General features: G+C 41.3%; 3 protein-coding genes and 1 long non-coding RNA gene across 8 annotated transcripts in view; 2 read left to right on the top strand and 2 right to left on the bottom strand.

Moving 5' to 3' along the window:
- LOC309524682 (uncharacterized protein) overlaps positions 1-14,998 on the bottom strand; it is a 139,826-nt gene that overhangs the window by 18,942 nt on the left and 105,886 nt on the right. Inside the window, exon 1 of one of the 5 annotated variants that reach the window (XM_082209573.1) lies at positions 12,006-13,134. The exons of the other annotated variants lie outside the window; for them this stretch is intronic. Coding sequence (XP_082065699.1) covers positions 12,006-12,183 — 178 coding nt within the window. The 5' untranslated portion in view covers positions 12,184-13,134. Of the gene's footprint in view, positions 1-12,005; positions 13,135-14,998 lie in introns of those variants that run through there. 5 annotated transcript variants of the gene reach the window in all.
- Positions 1-14,998, top strand: part of NRM (nurim) — a 143,494-nt gene that overhangs the window by 28,567 nt on the left and 99,929 nt on the right. The gene's annotated exons all lie outside the window — the stretch shown is intronic.
- The window catches only part of LOC309525433, an 85,899-nt gene that overhangs the window by 56,028 nt on the left and 14,873 nt on the right, over positions 1-14,998 (top strand). The gene's annotated exons all lie outside the window — the stretch shown is intronic.
- On the bottom strand, positions 8,948-14,560 carry LOC309527517 (uncharacterized protein; the record flags this gene model as incomplete). Its single annotated transcript, XM_082214343.1, has 2 exons — positions 13,662-14,560; positions 8,948-10,548 (listed from the first exon to the last, which is right to left on the bottom strand). Exon 2 carries the CDS (start codon positions 10,385-10,387, stop codon positions 8,948-8,950), a length of 1,440 nt encoding a protein of 479 aa, XP_082070469.1. The 5' UTR covers positions 10,388-10,548; positions 13,662-14,560.

Raw genomic sequence — 14,998 nt, 5'->3', positions numbered from 1 at the left:
AACCTCTATTCGTACTAAAACTACCTGAAATTAGGCTGAAAACGGGAAAGGCAAAAATTAAGGAAGTCTGCCTTCCCCCGACTGCATGACAATCAAAGCAACGAAAGTTATTAAGCTGCATCCGCAAGGGAAAACTGCTTTTAACTGCTTGAATCCGACATTTGGACTTTGATCGTCCCCTCTAGCTTGCAGGGCAGAGGGGAGGAAAAAGTGACTTTACAAGCTGCATGACTAATTTAAAAGAAAAGGAAACTTTCTGCAGCCTCCAACCTGGTACGAACTGCTCATAAAACAAAGGAACACTGAACTGACTTCAGATTCCTGTGAAGGTAACAAAGTGGAAGCTTTATTGTTTATTTGATACAAAGTTTTGGGACTTTGTGGATACAATTTATCAGGGAAGGCTGGGACTCTATTTATTGGGAAAGTGCTGCAATATACTTATAGAAGCCTCCTGATAAATTTGTTTTATAAATACTCTTTATTTCGGTGTGCGGACATTCTGATTTGCTCCCTCTAGAGGGTAAACTAAAAGTTGCTACGCTTTGGGACAGTGGAATTTTCCTTTTGGTGAAGGCTCCTGTGGGAAACGACCTTGGGATATGAGTGGCCCAGCAGATGAGATAACCACGAGAGCAAAGACAAAGCAGCTACAGCAACACAAGAAAAGAGGCTCGATCTCAGGAACAACTTCTATAGTGACAACAGGACAAGAAAGAGGTACAGCAGTCTCCATGGATGCAGTATCACAAGCCCTTCTCAAGATAAACCAATCCCTGGAGAATTTAACAAAGCAAACGGCAGAGAATACTAAGAAATTGACAGAGAATTCACAGAAATTGACAGATTTGACAACTAGACTTGATTTGAACACAGAATCTATAAACAAGCTTACGCAAGAGAACTCTGCCACACGTCAAATTGCGGAGGAAGCCAGAACTATTGCTGGAGAGACCCAGGAAAAATTAGAACCAATCGTCAGGAAGGTCTATGACCACGATGAAACTCTGGCACTGTGGGAATTACAAAGAAAAGAAAGGAATCTGAAATTACGATCAATTCCAGAGGATGAAGGAGACAATCTTACGGATTTTTTAACGAAGGAGTTTGCGGATGCCTGGGAAGATTTAGAGGAAGACGAAATTCAAATTACAACGGCTTTCAGACTGGGCAGAAGACAAAATAGAAAGGTACCGAGAGACTGCCTGATTACCTTGAGATCGAAGGAGGAAAGAGATAAAATACTAAGACTGCATTTTGAAAAAGCCTTACAAATTGGAAATTCACCGATACAGATCTTTAAAGATATCCCCAAACATATTCTGGACTTGAGAGCTTTTTATAAGGACTTGGTCTACTTGCTCAAGAAGAATAACATTCGTTTTAGGTGGGAATTCCCACAGGGACTGTCCTTTGACTACAGGGGAAAGAAGGTGAAAATAAAGACGACACAGGATAAGGACAGGTTCCTGCATAAAAATCAAGAAGATCTACAGAAAGGAACTTTAGACCCAATTGCTGAGCAAAAGAGTGTAATAGACATATTGAACCTCTCGTTTGGACAGAACCTTCCACCGCCAACAGAGGAGGAACAACAACTGGGAGCAGTTGGAGGAATACCAGAAAAATAACAAGATGGCCCTGCAATTCCTTAGCTGGAATTGTAATGGGATGAACATGCCTTTGAAGAGACGACAAGTATTCCACATTTTGTACAGAGAACAACTGGACGTGATTTGCTTACAGGAAACCCACATAACTAGAGCCCACAGGAGACTACTTATGAACAAAAAATTGGGACAAGAATTTATTTCGTCGGACAAAGTGAAAAAAAGAGGAGTTGTGATCTATGCAAAAGAGAAGTGGGCTCCAAAAATGATTTTTAAAGATGAAGAAGGAAGATATTTAGCGGTGGAGATACAAGCACAAGGAGAAAAATTCTTGATAATTGGGATTTATGCACCAAATGAAGGTAAAGCAGAATTCTTTAAAAAACTTCATGAAACTTTGATGGACTATTTGGATTATAATATGATAATCATGGGAGACATGAATGGTGTAGTTTCTACAAATATGGACAAGACACAAAGACTGATACTCACTAAAGAAGGGAGACTCCCTAAGACTTTTTTTGAAATGACTGAGAACATGGACTTAATGGACATTTGGAGAACAAGGAACCCTCTTGAAAGAGAGGGAACCTTTTTCTCCCAAGCACAGATGACCTGGACCAGAATCGATCAAATTTGGATCACTAGTGGAATGGCTCCGAAGATTAAGAAGGTAGAAATCTGCCCAAAAACCTGCTCCGACCATAACGCCGTGAAGATGGAAATGAAACTTACAACAACTGGTCAGTTTAGATGGAGAATGAATGACACCCTGTTTCGAGATAGAGAATTCCACTTGAAGGCCCAAAAAACTTTAAAGGACTATTTTGAAATCAACCTAAGGGGCGATGTGGAAAGAAGAGTGATCTGGGACGCAAGTAAAGCGGTGATGCGAGGGTTTTTGATTCAACAAAACTCAATAAAGAAGAGAAAGCAGAAGGAGAAAAGAGAAAAAATTCTGGAAAAGATAAAAGAAGGAGAGAGAAAATTAAGGTCAAAACCAAAGTCCCAGGAGATCTTGAGGGAGATTAAATTGTATCAAACACAATATATGGAATTGATGAACCAAGAGATAGAGTGGAAAATAAAGCAAATGAGACAAAAGTCATTTGAGTCGGCAGACAAATGTGGCAAACTTCTGGCATGGCAACTTAAGAAAAGACAGAAATTAAATACAGTTACAAGTCTAGAAGTGGATGGAAGGACTACATCTAAACCAAATGAAATAAGAAATTGCTTCGTGAGTTATTTTAAAAAACTCTATTCTCAAGGATTACAAAATGAAGAAGATATAGATAAATTCCTTAATAAACACGGATTACAAAAAATCTCTCCTCAAAGTAAGGTGGATCTAAACCAGAGAATATCAGAACAAGAGATAGAGGGTGCCATTCAGGACATGCAACTGGGCAAATCTCCAGGGCCAGATGGACTGACTTCCAGATACTATAAATCGTTAAAGGAATGGCTGATTCAACCGTTAAAGGATGTCTGTAATGAGATCTTAGAGGGAAAAAAGGCACCCGAATCGTGGAAAGAAGCATATATTTCACTCATACCAAAGACAGAGACTGAAAAGACTCAATTGAAGAACTACCGCCCAATTTCGTTACTCAATGTGGATTACAAAATTTTTGCAGACATTTTAGCAAAAAGATTTAAAAGAGTACTGATGGAAAAGATCCACAGAGACCAAGCAGGCTTTCTCCCAAAGAGACACCTCTCAGACAATGTTAGGAATATAATAGACATTTTGGAAAAGTTAGAGGTGAACATAAATACTAAAGCAGTTTTGATATTTGTGGATGCGGAGAAAGCCTTTGACAACATTTCTTGGAGTTTTATGAAAAAGAACCTTCATGGGATGGGGGTAGGACAAGGTTTTGAGAATGGTATGGGTGCAATATATTCCGAACAAAAAGCTAAGTTGATTGTAAATAATGTAATAACTGAGGAACTTAAGATAGAAAAAGGAACACGACAGGGGTGCCCAATTTCCCCATTGCTTTTTATTTCGGTCCTGGAGGTGTTGCTGAACATGATTAGAGAGGACCAGCAAGTTAAAGGTGTACAGGTCGGAGCAAAACATTACAAGTTAAGGGCTTTCGCAGATGACTTAGTTTTGACTCTACAAGAGCCATACACTAGCACGAAAAAGGTGTTGGAGATAATTCAACAATTTGGCCAGGTAGCTGGATTTAAATTGAATAAACAAAAAACTAAAGTCTTAGGGAAAAACCTGACAGATTTGGAGAAGAATAAGTTTCAAGAAGAGACGGGTTTGATGGTGGTTAAGAAGGTGAAATACCTAGGGGTCAATTTAACATCTAAAAATTTGAATTTATATAAGGACAATTATGAAAAATGTTGGTTAGAAATTAAAAAAGACTTAGAAATATGGTCAAATTTGAGATTATCAATGTTAGGCCGAATTGCAGTAATTAAGATGAATGTATTGCCTAGAATGTTATTTTTGTTTCAAACTTTGCAGATTATTGACAAGATGGACTGTTTCAAGAGGTGGCAGAAAGATATTGCGAAATTTGTCTGGCAGGGCAAAAAGCCCAGAATAAAATATAAAATATTAACAGATGCAAGAGAAAGAGGGGGATTTGCCCTGCCGGACTTAAAACTGTACTATGAGGCAGCAGCATTCTGCTGGCTGAAAGAGTGGATGCTCCTCGAGAATACAGATATCTTGGATTTAGAAGGTTTCAATAACGCATTCGGTTGGCATGCATATTTATGGTATGACAAAATCAAAGTGCATAGCGCCTTTAAAAATCACATTGTAAGGAAAGCGTTGTTCAATGTTTGGATGAGATATAAAGACCTGTTGGAAAACAAAACCCCTAGATGGTTGTCACCCTTAGAGGCGAAGGCCCATAAGAAAGTTAATATGGAGGTCGGATGGCCAAAGTATTGTGAGATTTTAGAACAGGATGGAGAGAAACTGAAATTAAAGAGCCATGAAAAACTAAAACCCAAAGTACAAGATTGGCTCCACTACTATCAAATAATGGAGGTTTTTAAACAAGACAGGAAAATTGGCTTCCAGGTGGAAAAATCAAAACTCGAGACAGAACTGCTAGAACCCAATACTAAGAATTTGTCAAGAATGTATAACTTGCTGTTGAAATGGAACACACAAGATGAAATAGTTAAATCAGCTATGATTAAGTGGGCACAGGATATTGGTCATAATATTATGTCTGCTCACTGGGAAAGGTTGTGGAACACCGGAATTAAATTTACGGCATGTAGTGCCTTAAAGGAAAATGTGATGAAAATGGTATACAGGTGGTACATGACCCCAGTTAAGCTAGCAAAAATTTATCATTTGCCTGATAATAAATGCTGGAAATGTAAGGAAACTGAAGGTACTTTTTATCATCTTTGGTGGACATGCCCGAAGATTAAGGTCTTCTGGGAGATGATATATAATGAAATGAAAAAGGTATTTAAATATACCTTTCTTAAGAAACCAGAGGCCTTTCTCTTGGGCATTGTCGGCCAATTGGTGCAAAAAAAGGATAGAACTTTCTTTATGTATGCAACAACAGCAGCAAGAATACTGATCGCAAAGTATTGGAAGACACAAGATCTACCCACCGTGGAAGAATGGCAGATGAAAGTGATCGACTATATGACATTGGCGGAAATGACGAGCAGAATTCGAGACCAGGGAAAGGAGACTGTGGAAGAAGATTGGAAGAAATTCAAGATTTATCTTAAGGACTATTATAAACTTGATGAAGTTTAGAATGTCGAGATTCGATAGAGAGAAAGGGTTGCAGTAATATAAGATTAGAATAAGAAAGGACTATGACGAATTAGAGTTGGAAAAAATATTTATAAGTTGCTATAAAATTTGGACATGAGGATGCAGAAAGGGGAGGTATGGGGAAGTCCGAGGAAAGAAGTTTATGAAATGACATTATGAAGTTATACTTGTTTGTTTGTTTGTTTTTTTTTTGTGTTTGTTATAAAAACTTTTGTAAAACTAATAAAAAATATTATAAAAAAAAATAGAATATTTTTTTCTTGTTTTCCTCCTCTAAAAACTACGTGCGTGTTATGGTCGGGTGCGTGTTATAGAGAGAAAAATACGGTAAATAAAACAATGTGAAAAATGTGAAATATAGAGTATACGGTCAAAGCAACGTAACAGAAAACTAAACTATTATCTTAAAGATTTCAAAACACATTACAAAGGTCAACTACAGAATACATATTTAACATAGTAGGGCTGGGTGAGTCTGCGCCCCGCCCCATAGGCCAGGTGGGAAAGGCCTTGCAGGGAGTGGTATATAGATGGCATCTTACCCCAAAAAAGCTTGCTAAAATGTATAAAGGGAAAACATCAATCTGACGTAAAAAAGAGGAGGGGTCATACTATCATATGTGGTAGCCATTGGCAAATACTGGAATGATATAACGAGTTTAAGAAACTATTTAAAATTACTTTAAAAAAAACAAAACGCCAAAGATTTTGCTACTTGGTATATTACCATCAGAAATTTAAAAAGTTATAAGATCATTGTTTATGTATGGTATAACAGCAGCTAGAACCCTTATAGCAAGGAGCTAGAAAAATGAAACGCTTCCAGAGATTACAGATTGGCAGATACTCATGATAACTACAATTAGCAAAACTAACAAGATCAGTTAAAAGAATATTGAAACAAAAAACAACTAGAGAATAGATAATATTTAAGAATTATGTAAAACTTTATTGCACAAATAACTCCATATGAGCAGAAATTGAGTGATATTTGTAAAGAAAAATATCAAAAGAATATATACAAAGCAGAAAGAAATGTTATTATATAATGTAAGCCTGTGTAAAAAAGAATGTTATATCAAACAGTATAATGAGAAAGATGGGAAGGAATGTGTCGATGAGTAGTCTTACTATGTAAATAGCTTTTGTCTTTTTTCCTTACTATTATTTCTTGGTTTCTTATCTTTGTTAATTCTTTATTTTTTTCTTTCTTTATAAATTTTCTATTATTTTGAACACATTATTTTGTTCTATTATTTTGTTTTTTCTACCTGTTAAGAGATTGTACATGCTTGTATAGACATGCAAATTTTTTAATCAATAAAGAATATTAATTTTTTAAAAGGCTGCAATCAACTTAACATATGCGATACACGTGCTTCGCTCTAAGGCCTTCTGAATCATCTTGCACTCCAAGACAAAGGGATACACTCCTGCTAAATGCACGCTCACTGATTACAGGTGCATACTTGGGAGAAACAAGAACTAGCCTTGCGCAGAAAAAGAAGCATCCCCTCTACTTCTCTTCCCTTCTCCCCTCGCCCCCACCCAAGGTCCAGGCCCATGCTTGCTCCCCTAAACCAAAACCTAACCAGGGACCCAGCTGAGGAGAGCTGCACTGAGGCACATTCGTGGGAGCCTCCCTCTGAATCTTCCCAGGAGCAGGAGGACTGTATAGATTTGGACCAGTGGTTTGCAGAGGAACATAGTTCAGAAGGCAGAAGCTGGGAAATACTGGATGGGAAACAGCTTGCAGAAGAAATGGTTGCTCTTTGCTTTAATTTGTAACTCAATGCCTTGAACATCCACTAGCATTTCTTTTTAAATGCTGATAATGCTTTTATTGTGAAGGGACGCGGGTGGCGCTGTGGGTAAAAGCCTCAGCGCCTAGGGCTTGCCGATCGAAAGGTCGGCGGTTCGAATCCCCGCGGCGGGGTGCGCTCCCGCTGCTCGGTCCCAGCGCCTGCCAACCTAGCAGTTCGAAAGCACCCCCGGGTGCAAGTAGATAAATATGTACCGCTTACCAGCGGGAAGGTAAACGGCGTTCCGTGTGCTGCGCTAGCTCGCCAGATGCAGCTTTGTCACGCTGGCCACGTGACCCGGAAGTGTCTCCGGACAGCACTGGCCCCCGGCCTATAGATGTGAGATGGGCGCACAAACCCCAGAGTCTGTCAAGACTGGCCCGTTCGGGCAGGGGTACCTTTACCTTTACCTTTAATGCTTTTATTGTAGCTTTTTTATTATTATTTCTGTACCCCCTTGCTAACCAAGTATTTTTATACATATGAAAAGCAAATCTTGGATTGAGAAGATAATGGTTTGTAAAGAAAAAAAGGGGGCTTTAAAAAAATGTCTCTGTTCTGAAATTTGGGTTTAATGTAAAGTGTGTCAATATATTTGGGTTTGTTTATAAAGCAGAAGTGACTAGCTGCTCCTGGAAGCTAAAAATGAGCTCCGTATCAACAAAAGTTTGACCTATAATTATTCATAATGAAAAGTTGTAAGACACGTGAGATTTTCCACCCTTGAGCTTTTGAACTACAACTCCAATCATTCTTGGCCATATGGGCTGAGGCTTATGGGCGTTGTTTCCCAACATCTGAGGTACCCCATTTCCCTGAAGCCGACAGATGCTGATCCACAAGACAAGGGCAGCCCATCATTTTGGCATTGAAGGGCGGAGGTCAAAACTCAACAGATTCATCACACACCTTGAGCATTCCAGATTCACACTCTCCCCGTTTATCTAGCAACAACTTGCAACTTCTTTTCTACATTCAGTATATGTGACCTTCATTACTTTACTACATATATATGTGTATACAAATTTAAATACCAACACCAGAACATCACACAGATTCCATGCATTTAAAATTGATTTCCGCCTTTATGAGTTTCTTGATGTGAAGTAAAGAGTGAACCTTGAGTGGAACACTGCATACATTGATATGGCTTTTCACCTGGGTGAATTCGCTCATGAATGTTAAGGTCTCCACACTGTCTGAAGCTCTTTCCACACTCCATACATTTAAATGGTTTCTGCCCTGTATGAGTTTGTTGATGTCTTCTAAGGTTTCTACTTTGACTGAAGCTCTTTCCACATTCAATACGTTTAAACGGTTTCTCCCCTGTGTGAAATCGTTGATGTATTCTAAGACTTCCACTTTGACTGAAGCTCTTTCCGCACTCCATGCATTCAAATGGTTTCTCCTCCGTGTGAATTCGTTGATGTCTTCTAAGGTCTCCACTACGACTAAAGCTCTTTCCACATTCAATGCATTTAAATGGTTTCTCCCCCGAGTGAGTTTGTAGATGTGTTCTAAGGTCTCCTCTACAACTGAAGCTCTTTCCACATTCCATACATTTAAACGGTTTCTCCCCTGTGTGAGTTCGTTGATGTATTCTAAGGGCTGCATTTTGTCTGAAGCTCTTTCCACATTCATTGCATTTATATTTAAGCAGAGGCTTGACAACCATATGTCAGGAGTGCTCTGATGGTGTTTCCTGCTTGGCAGGTGGTTGGACTCGATGGCCCTTGTGGTCTCTTCCAACTCTATGATTCTATGATTCTATATTGTTTCTCCCCCGAGTGAGTTCGTTGATGTGTTCTAAGGTCTCCACTACAACTGAAGCTCTTTCCACATTCCATACATTCAAATGGTTTCTCCCCTGTGTGGGTTCGTTGATGTCTTCTAAGGCCTGCATTTTGTCTGAAGCTCTTTCCACATTCAATACATTTAAAGGGTTTCTCCCCCGTGTGAGTACGTTGATGTGTTCTAAGGGCTCCACTAGAACCCAAGCTCTTTCCACATTCAATACATTTAAAGGGTTTCTCCCCTGTGTGAGTTCGTTGATGTATTCTAAGGTCTCCTTTTTGACTGAAGCTCTTCCCACATTCAATGCATTCAAATGGTTTCTCCCCTGTGTGAGTTCGTTGATGGCTTCTAAGGTGACCACTTTCACTGAAGCTCTTTCCACATTCAATACATTTAAAGGGTTTCTCCCCTGTGTGAGTTCGTTGATGTATTCTAAGGTCTCCACTTTGACTGAAGCTCTTCCCACATTCAATGCATTCAAATGGTTTCTCCCCTGTGTGAGTTCGTTGATGTGTTCTAAGGGCTCCACTAGAGCCCAAGCTCTTTCCACATTCAATACATTTAAAGGGTTTCTCCTCTGTGTGAGTTCGTTGATGTATTCTAAGGTCTCCTTTTTGACTGAAGCTCTTCCCACATTCAATGCATTCAAATGGTTTCTCCCCTGTGTGAGTTCGTTGATGTGTTCTAAGGGCTCCACTAGAACCCAAGCTCTTTCCACATTCAATGCATTCAAATGCTTTCTCCCCTGTATGAGTTCGCTGATGTGTTCTGAGGGCTCCACTATCACTGAAGCTCTTTCCACATTCAATACATTTATATGGTTTGACCCCTGTGTGAGTTCGTTGATGTCTTCTAAGGACTCCACCACGACTGAAGCTCTTTCCACATTCAGTGCATTGAAATGGTTTCTCCCCCGTGTGAGTTTGTTGATGTTTTCTAAGGTTTCCACTTTCACTGAAGCTCTTTCCACATTCAATACATTGAAACGGTTTCTCCCCCGTGTGAGTACGTTGATGTCTTCTAAGGTCTCCACTACGACTGAAGCTCTTTCCACATTCAATGCATTTAAATGGTTCCTCCCCTGTGTGAGTTCGCTGATGTGTTCTGAGGGCTCCACTATCACTGAAGCTCTTTCCACATTCAATGCTTTTAAATGGTTTCTCCCCAGTATGAGTTTCTTGATGTTTTCTGAGGGCTCCATTTTCTCTGAAGCTCTTTCCACATTCAATACATTTATATGGTTTCACCCCTGTGTGAGTTCGTTGATGTCTTCTAAGGTTTCCACTTTCACTGAATCTCTTTCCACACTCCATACATTTAAATGGTTTCTCCCCCGTGTGAGTTAGTTGATGTCTTCTAAGTGCTTGACTACAACTGTAGCTCTTTCCACACTCCATGTATTCAAATGGATTCTCTCCTGTGTGAGTTTGTTGGTGTATCCTCAGTCTTCCAATGTGACTAAATCACATTCCACATTCCTTGCATTTAAACTGTTTCTTTGTTCTTCCCAATGAATTCACAGATGGCTCTGTAGAATTCTGACCATCGTCTTCCTCACCTGTTTGGGAGTGGGGGGAGAGAGAGAAAATCCTGTTAGACTTTTAGGAAAGACAATAAATGAACCATCTTCCTCCGTCCATCCTGACCAGGTTTACAGGTTCAATTTCTTGAGGAGCGCAGAAGCCAAGGCAAGTTGTAGCTTCCTGTGAGGAAGGAAGAAGTCAAGGGAGTCTCAGAGCGCCTGCAGGGATTCTGCCCAAGACATTCTGCTGCCCCTGTAGAAGCCCCTATTGGGCACCCGCTTACCAAGAGCCTCCACCCATTTTCAAACACCTTTGGCAATTCCTTCCGTCTGCCTGTTCCTTCTCCCTTCCCAAGGCCCGCATGGTATGGGCAGTAGTGGCCTTGTGGCAGTTGCCCAAAGGGCCACAATAAATGTAATAATGTGTATCTCTGTAAATCCTCGAGTGTGCTTCTAATACAGAAGTTATGGTAGTCTGTGCTTTATGAAACTGCTTATTTTGCAAGTTGCCGCCCCCCAATTGGGGCAGAAATACAGCTAATATGAGAATCACAAAGATACAGCTGAAAGCTGGAACATGAGTCGCCACATGGTGCATGTAACACAAGTTCCCAACATGCACACAAACACAACGTAACAGAATGCTGTGGGAATCAAAACTAAATCAGCAGAAATTGCCAGTGCTTATCGCACATGTGTATTATAAATAAAATGAGGTAATGATGAATATGAGGAACGTGAAACTCTAAAGGGACTTTTTTAATGAGGCGGGGGACGCAAGAAAAATTTAGATTCTTTTGGCATCAATAAACATTAAAACAAGGAACTGCTGAGCAAAAACAGAAACAGGAGCATGTGCAGAAGTTCTTGCGGAAAGGGGGCGGAGCCTTCAAAGGTCTCATAATCGACCCAAAACAACACAGAGGTCTACCTGTCAATTGTGGTCCAGCGCTTGGACATCTCTGATGTAAATGATTGGTTGAAATCGAAATGCTTTGTTTGAAATTATATAAATACCACTGCCTGAACCACTGGGCAGGGTTGCAGTTTTGTGGAACGATCCAACTGTAACCTATTGCTTTGCAATAAACAATGGTGGACTCCTCTCTCTTTCGGAGTTTTATTGGTGTGAACTCAGGAGATAAGACTAGATCCCATGGAACATGAGACTTACCGTATTTTTCTGTCTATAAGACGACCCCTATTTTGGGGGCTTCAAAATTTTGAAAATAGGGGGATTGAGCTTTTGGGTAGGATTATTTGGGGGGAATGCTGAAAATCACTAACCCACCAGAACGCAGCTCACAACCACTCGCGTTGCAGCTGCCTGATCGCTGCCATTAGCCCTCCTTCTTGCTGCTGCGGCAGCCAATAGACAGCTTCCCTTGTCGCAGCAAGCAGGAGCGTGATTGGCGGCTGTCGGTGGCGATCGCGGAGCTGATAGGTGGTTTCTGCATGGGAAAGGCGCAGGAAAGGCGAAAGTGGAAAAATACCTTGATCGGCAGCTCCGCTTTGCAGGTGGCCTCCTCCCCTTCCCCCTTCATTTACAGAGTCTGCATGGGTAGAGGAGGCTACGGAATAGCAGGCGGGCGGTGCAACGTTACGCAAGAGGAGCAGTGCAGAAATTTGTAGCCTCCAAGATGTTTCACGGGAAAGGTGCAGGAAAGGCATAGAGGGGAGAAATATATTTGATCAGCAGCTTTGTTTTGCAGGTGGCCTTCCCCATTAGTTTGCAGAGCAGCACAAAGACGCTGCACGGCAAAAACGAACAGCCTACAGCCTCCCTCCCAGCTGTAGGGCGGGCAGAGTGGGGGGAGGCAAGCAGAATATGGAGGCCCTAGGGCTCGCCACTGTGAGGAGCTGCGACTGCAAGAGCAAGTACTGCATTTATTTATATATTTAATTGCTATATCCCATGTATAAGACGACCCATGCTTTTTAACTTTAAAAACTGGGTAAAAAAACCTCGTCTTATACACCGAGAAAGACAGTAATTTGCAAAGGACTGCTCTGAATACATGGTTGGACTGCTCTGAATACATGGAGAAGAAGGAAGCCCCCTACTTGCATCTGGACCCCCTGGGAGAGGCGGTGGATCCACCCACTGCTGCCTCCTCTGTCCTCCTGCCCTGCAAACACCCTCTGCTCAGGGGAGAGAGGCAGAAAGAGCCTTCAAACCCATCTGTTTCCTCCTCCTCCGCTGCCTTTTCTTGCAGCAGCCCAGTGAGAGGGGAAGGAGCCGCAGCACCTGGTTCACTACAGATACACACAAGGTTTACTGGGATTGTGAAAGAACAAGACCTCTGCATTCCATGCGGTGGGAGTGGGGTGGCTTAAAAGTGGGGGAGAGACCTCCCCCTCCTGTCCTTTTGGGAAACAGGAGCCTTTGCCATTAGTAAACAACTTAGATGGCAAGTTCACAAGAGAAGCACTTTGGAGCACTGCTTGCTCATACTAGGTATTCTGTGTGTGCTTCGACCTAGAGGACAACATACATATTTACACCACGTGATTTCTTAAAGAGGGCATTTCTTTAAAATTGAAGGCCATTTCTACAAAAGACTTCAATGTTTGGTTGTTTTGGGTGTTTTTTATTTTGTTGGAAGCCGCCCAGACTGGCTGGGGAAACCCAGACAATGGGCAGGGTATTATTTTTATTTATTTATTTATTTATTATTATTATTATTATCATCATCATCATTATTATTAATAATAATATTATGAGCCTGGCCATCAATACCCAACCCTCTTCCCTCCTTCTATGCAATTCCCTTCGCACCACATCCGTGCAGGAAGAAGCCTCTCTCTCTTTCCACAGCGTAACCCCCCTACTCCACCTTCAAAGCCCCCATTAAAAAGAAGAACTCCCTTTCCTCCTTCCTCTTCCCCCATCCAGAACTTGTGCAGGAAACCCTGAAAATGGGTGGGGTATAAATATCAGATTATTATTACTATTATTACTACTATGGCGAGGCTGGTCTGCAATACCCAACCCTCTCCCCTTTCCCACCTCCTTCCCTGCAACTCCCTTTGCACCAGATCCGGGCAGGAGGAAGCTTCTCCCACGTTGGCTCCCAGTATGTTTCTGAGCACAATTCAAAATGTTGGTGCTGACCTTAAAAGCCCTAAACGGCCTCTGTCTAGTATACCTGAAGGAGCGTCTCCAACCCCATCGTTCAGCCCAGAAACTGAGGTCCAGCGCTGAGGGCCTTCTGGCGAGAAGTAAGGTTACAAGGAACCAGGCCTTCTCACTGGTGGCACCCGCCCTGTGGAAGACCCTGCATCAGATGTCAAGGAAATAAACAACTATCTGACATTTAGAAGACAACTGAAGGCAGCCCTGTTTAGGGAAGTTTTTAATGATTGACGATTTTATGTATTTTTAATTTTTTGTTGGAAGCCGCCCAGAGTGGCTGTGGAAATCCAGCCGGATGGTTGGGGTATAAATATTATTATTATTATTATTATTATTATTATTATTATTATTTCATTCTTAACAAAATTAGATGCTGGAAAAGAAGAGATTCATGAAGAAGTTAATGCTTTAAGCCAAACATATCCTGAAGATGTGGACATGAACCTTGTTGGAGAACTCAACCATTTTCATCAATACATTAAAAAGTCAAAGCCATGAACATGATCATCTGACACATCAGGATCTGTACCAAGTAATATTTAATGACCGTGTCCTTCATGGATCACTGCCTTGTCATGGCAAAGGGGCTTGAATAACTCAGAGACGGTATGAGCTATGCCGTGGAGGGCCACCCAAGACAGACAGGTCAAAGTGGAGAGTTTTGACTAAACGTGATCCACCTGGAGCAGGAACCAGCAAGTCACGCCAGTATCCCTGCCGAGAAAACTCCATGGTCGTATAAAAGTTATGACACTGGAAGATGAACCCCTCAGGTCGGAAGGCATCCAATATGCTACTGAGGAAGAGCAGAGGGCAAGTACAAGTAGATTCAGAGCTGATGAAGCAGCTGGGCCAAAGCTGAAACATCGCTCACTTGCGGGTGTGCCTGGAAGTGAAAGGGAAGTCCAATGCTGCAAAGAAAAATATATGAACCTAGAGTATAAGATCCATGAACCATGGTAAGCTGGATGTGGTCAAAAATGAGATGGCAAGAATAAATATTGACATCCTGGGCATCAGTGAACTAAAATGGATGGGAATGGAGATCTGTTCAAGAAAATTGGAGATATTAAAGGAACATTTTGTGCAAAGATTATTATTAAGGACAAAAGTGGTAAGGACCTAACAGAAGCAGAAGACATCAAGAGGAGGTGGCAAGAATACACAGAGGAATTATACCAGACAGATATGGATGGCTCGTACACTCCAGGTAGTGTGGTTGCTATGGATGTCCCATACACCCCAGATAGTGTGACTGATGACCTTGAGCCAGACATCCTGGAGAGTGAAGTCAAATGGGCCTTAGAAAGCACTGCTAATAACAAGGCCAGTGGAAGTGATGACATTCCA

This window comes from Podarcis vaucheri (genome assembly GCF_965113315.1).
Source record: "Podarcis vaucheri genome assembly, chromosome: 2".
NCBI classification, from domain to species: Eukaryota; Metazoa; Chordata; class Lepidosauria; order Squamata; family Lacertidae; genus Podarcis; species Podarcis vaucheri.
The sequence above is the reverse complement of the archived record's forward strand: the minus strand, read 5'-3'. Positions and strand labels throughout refer to the sequence as shown.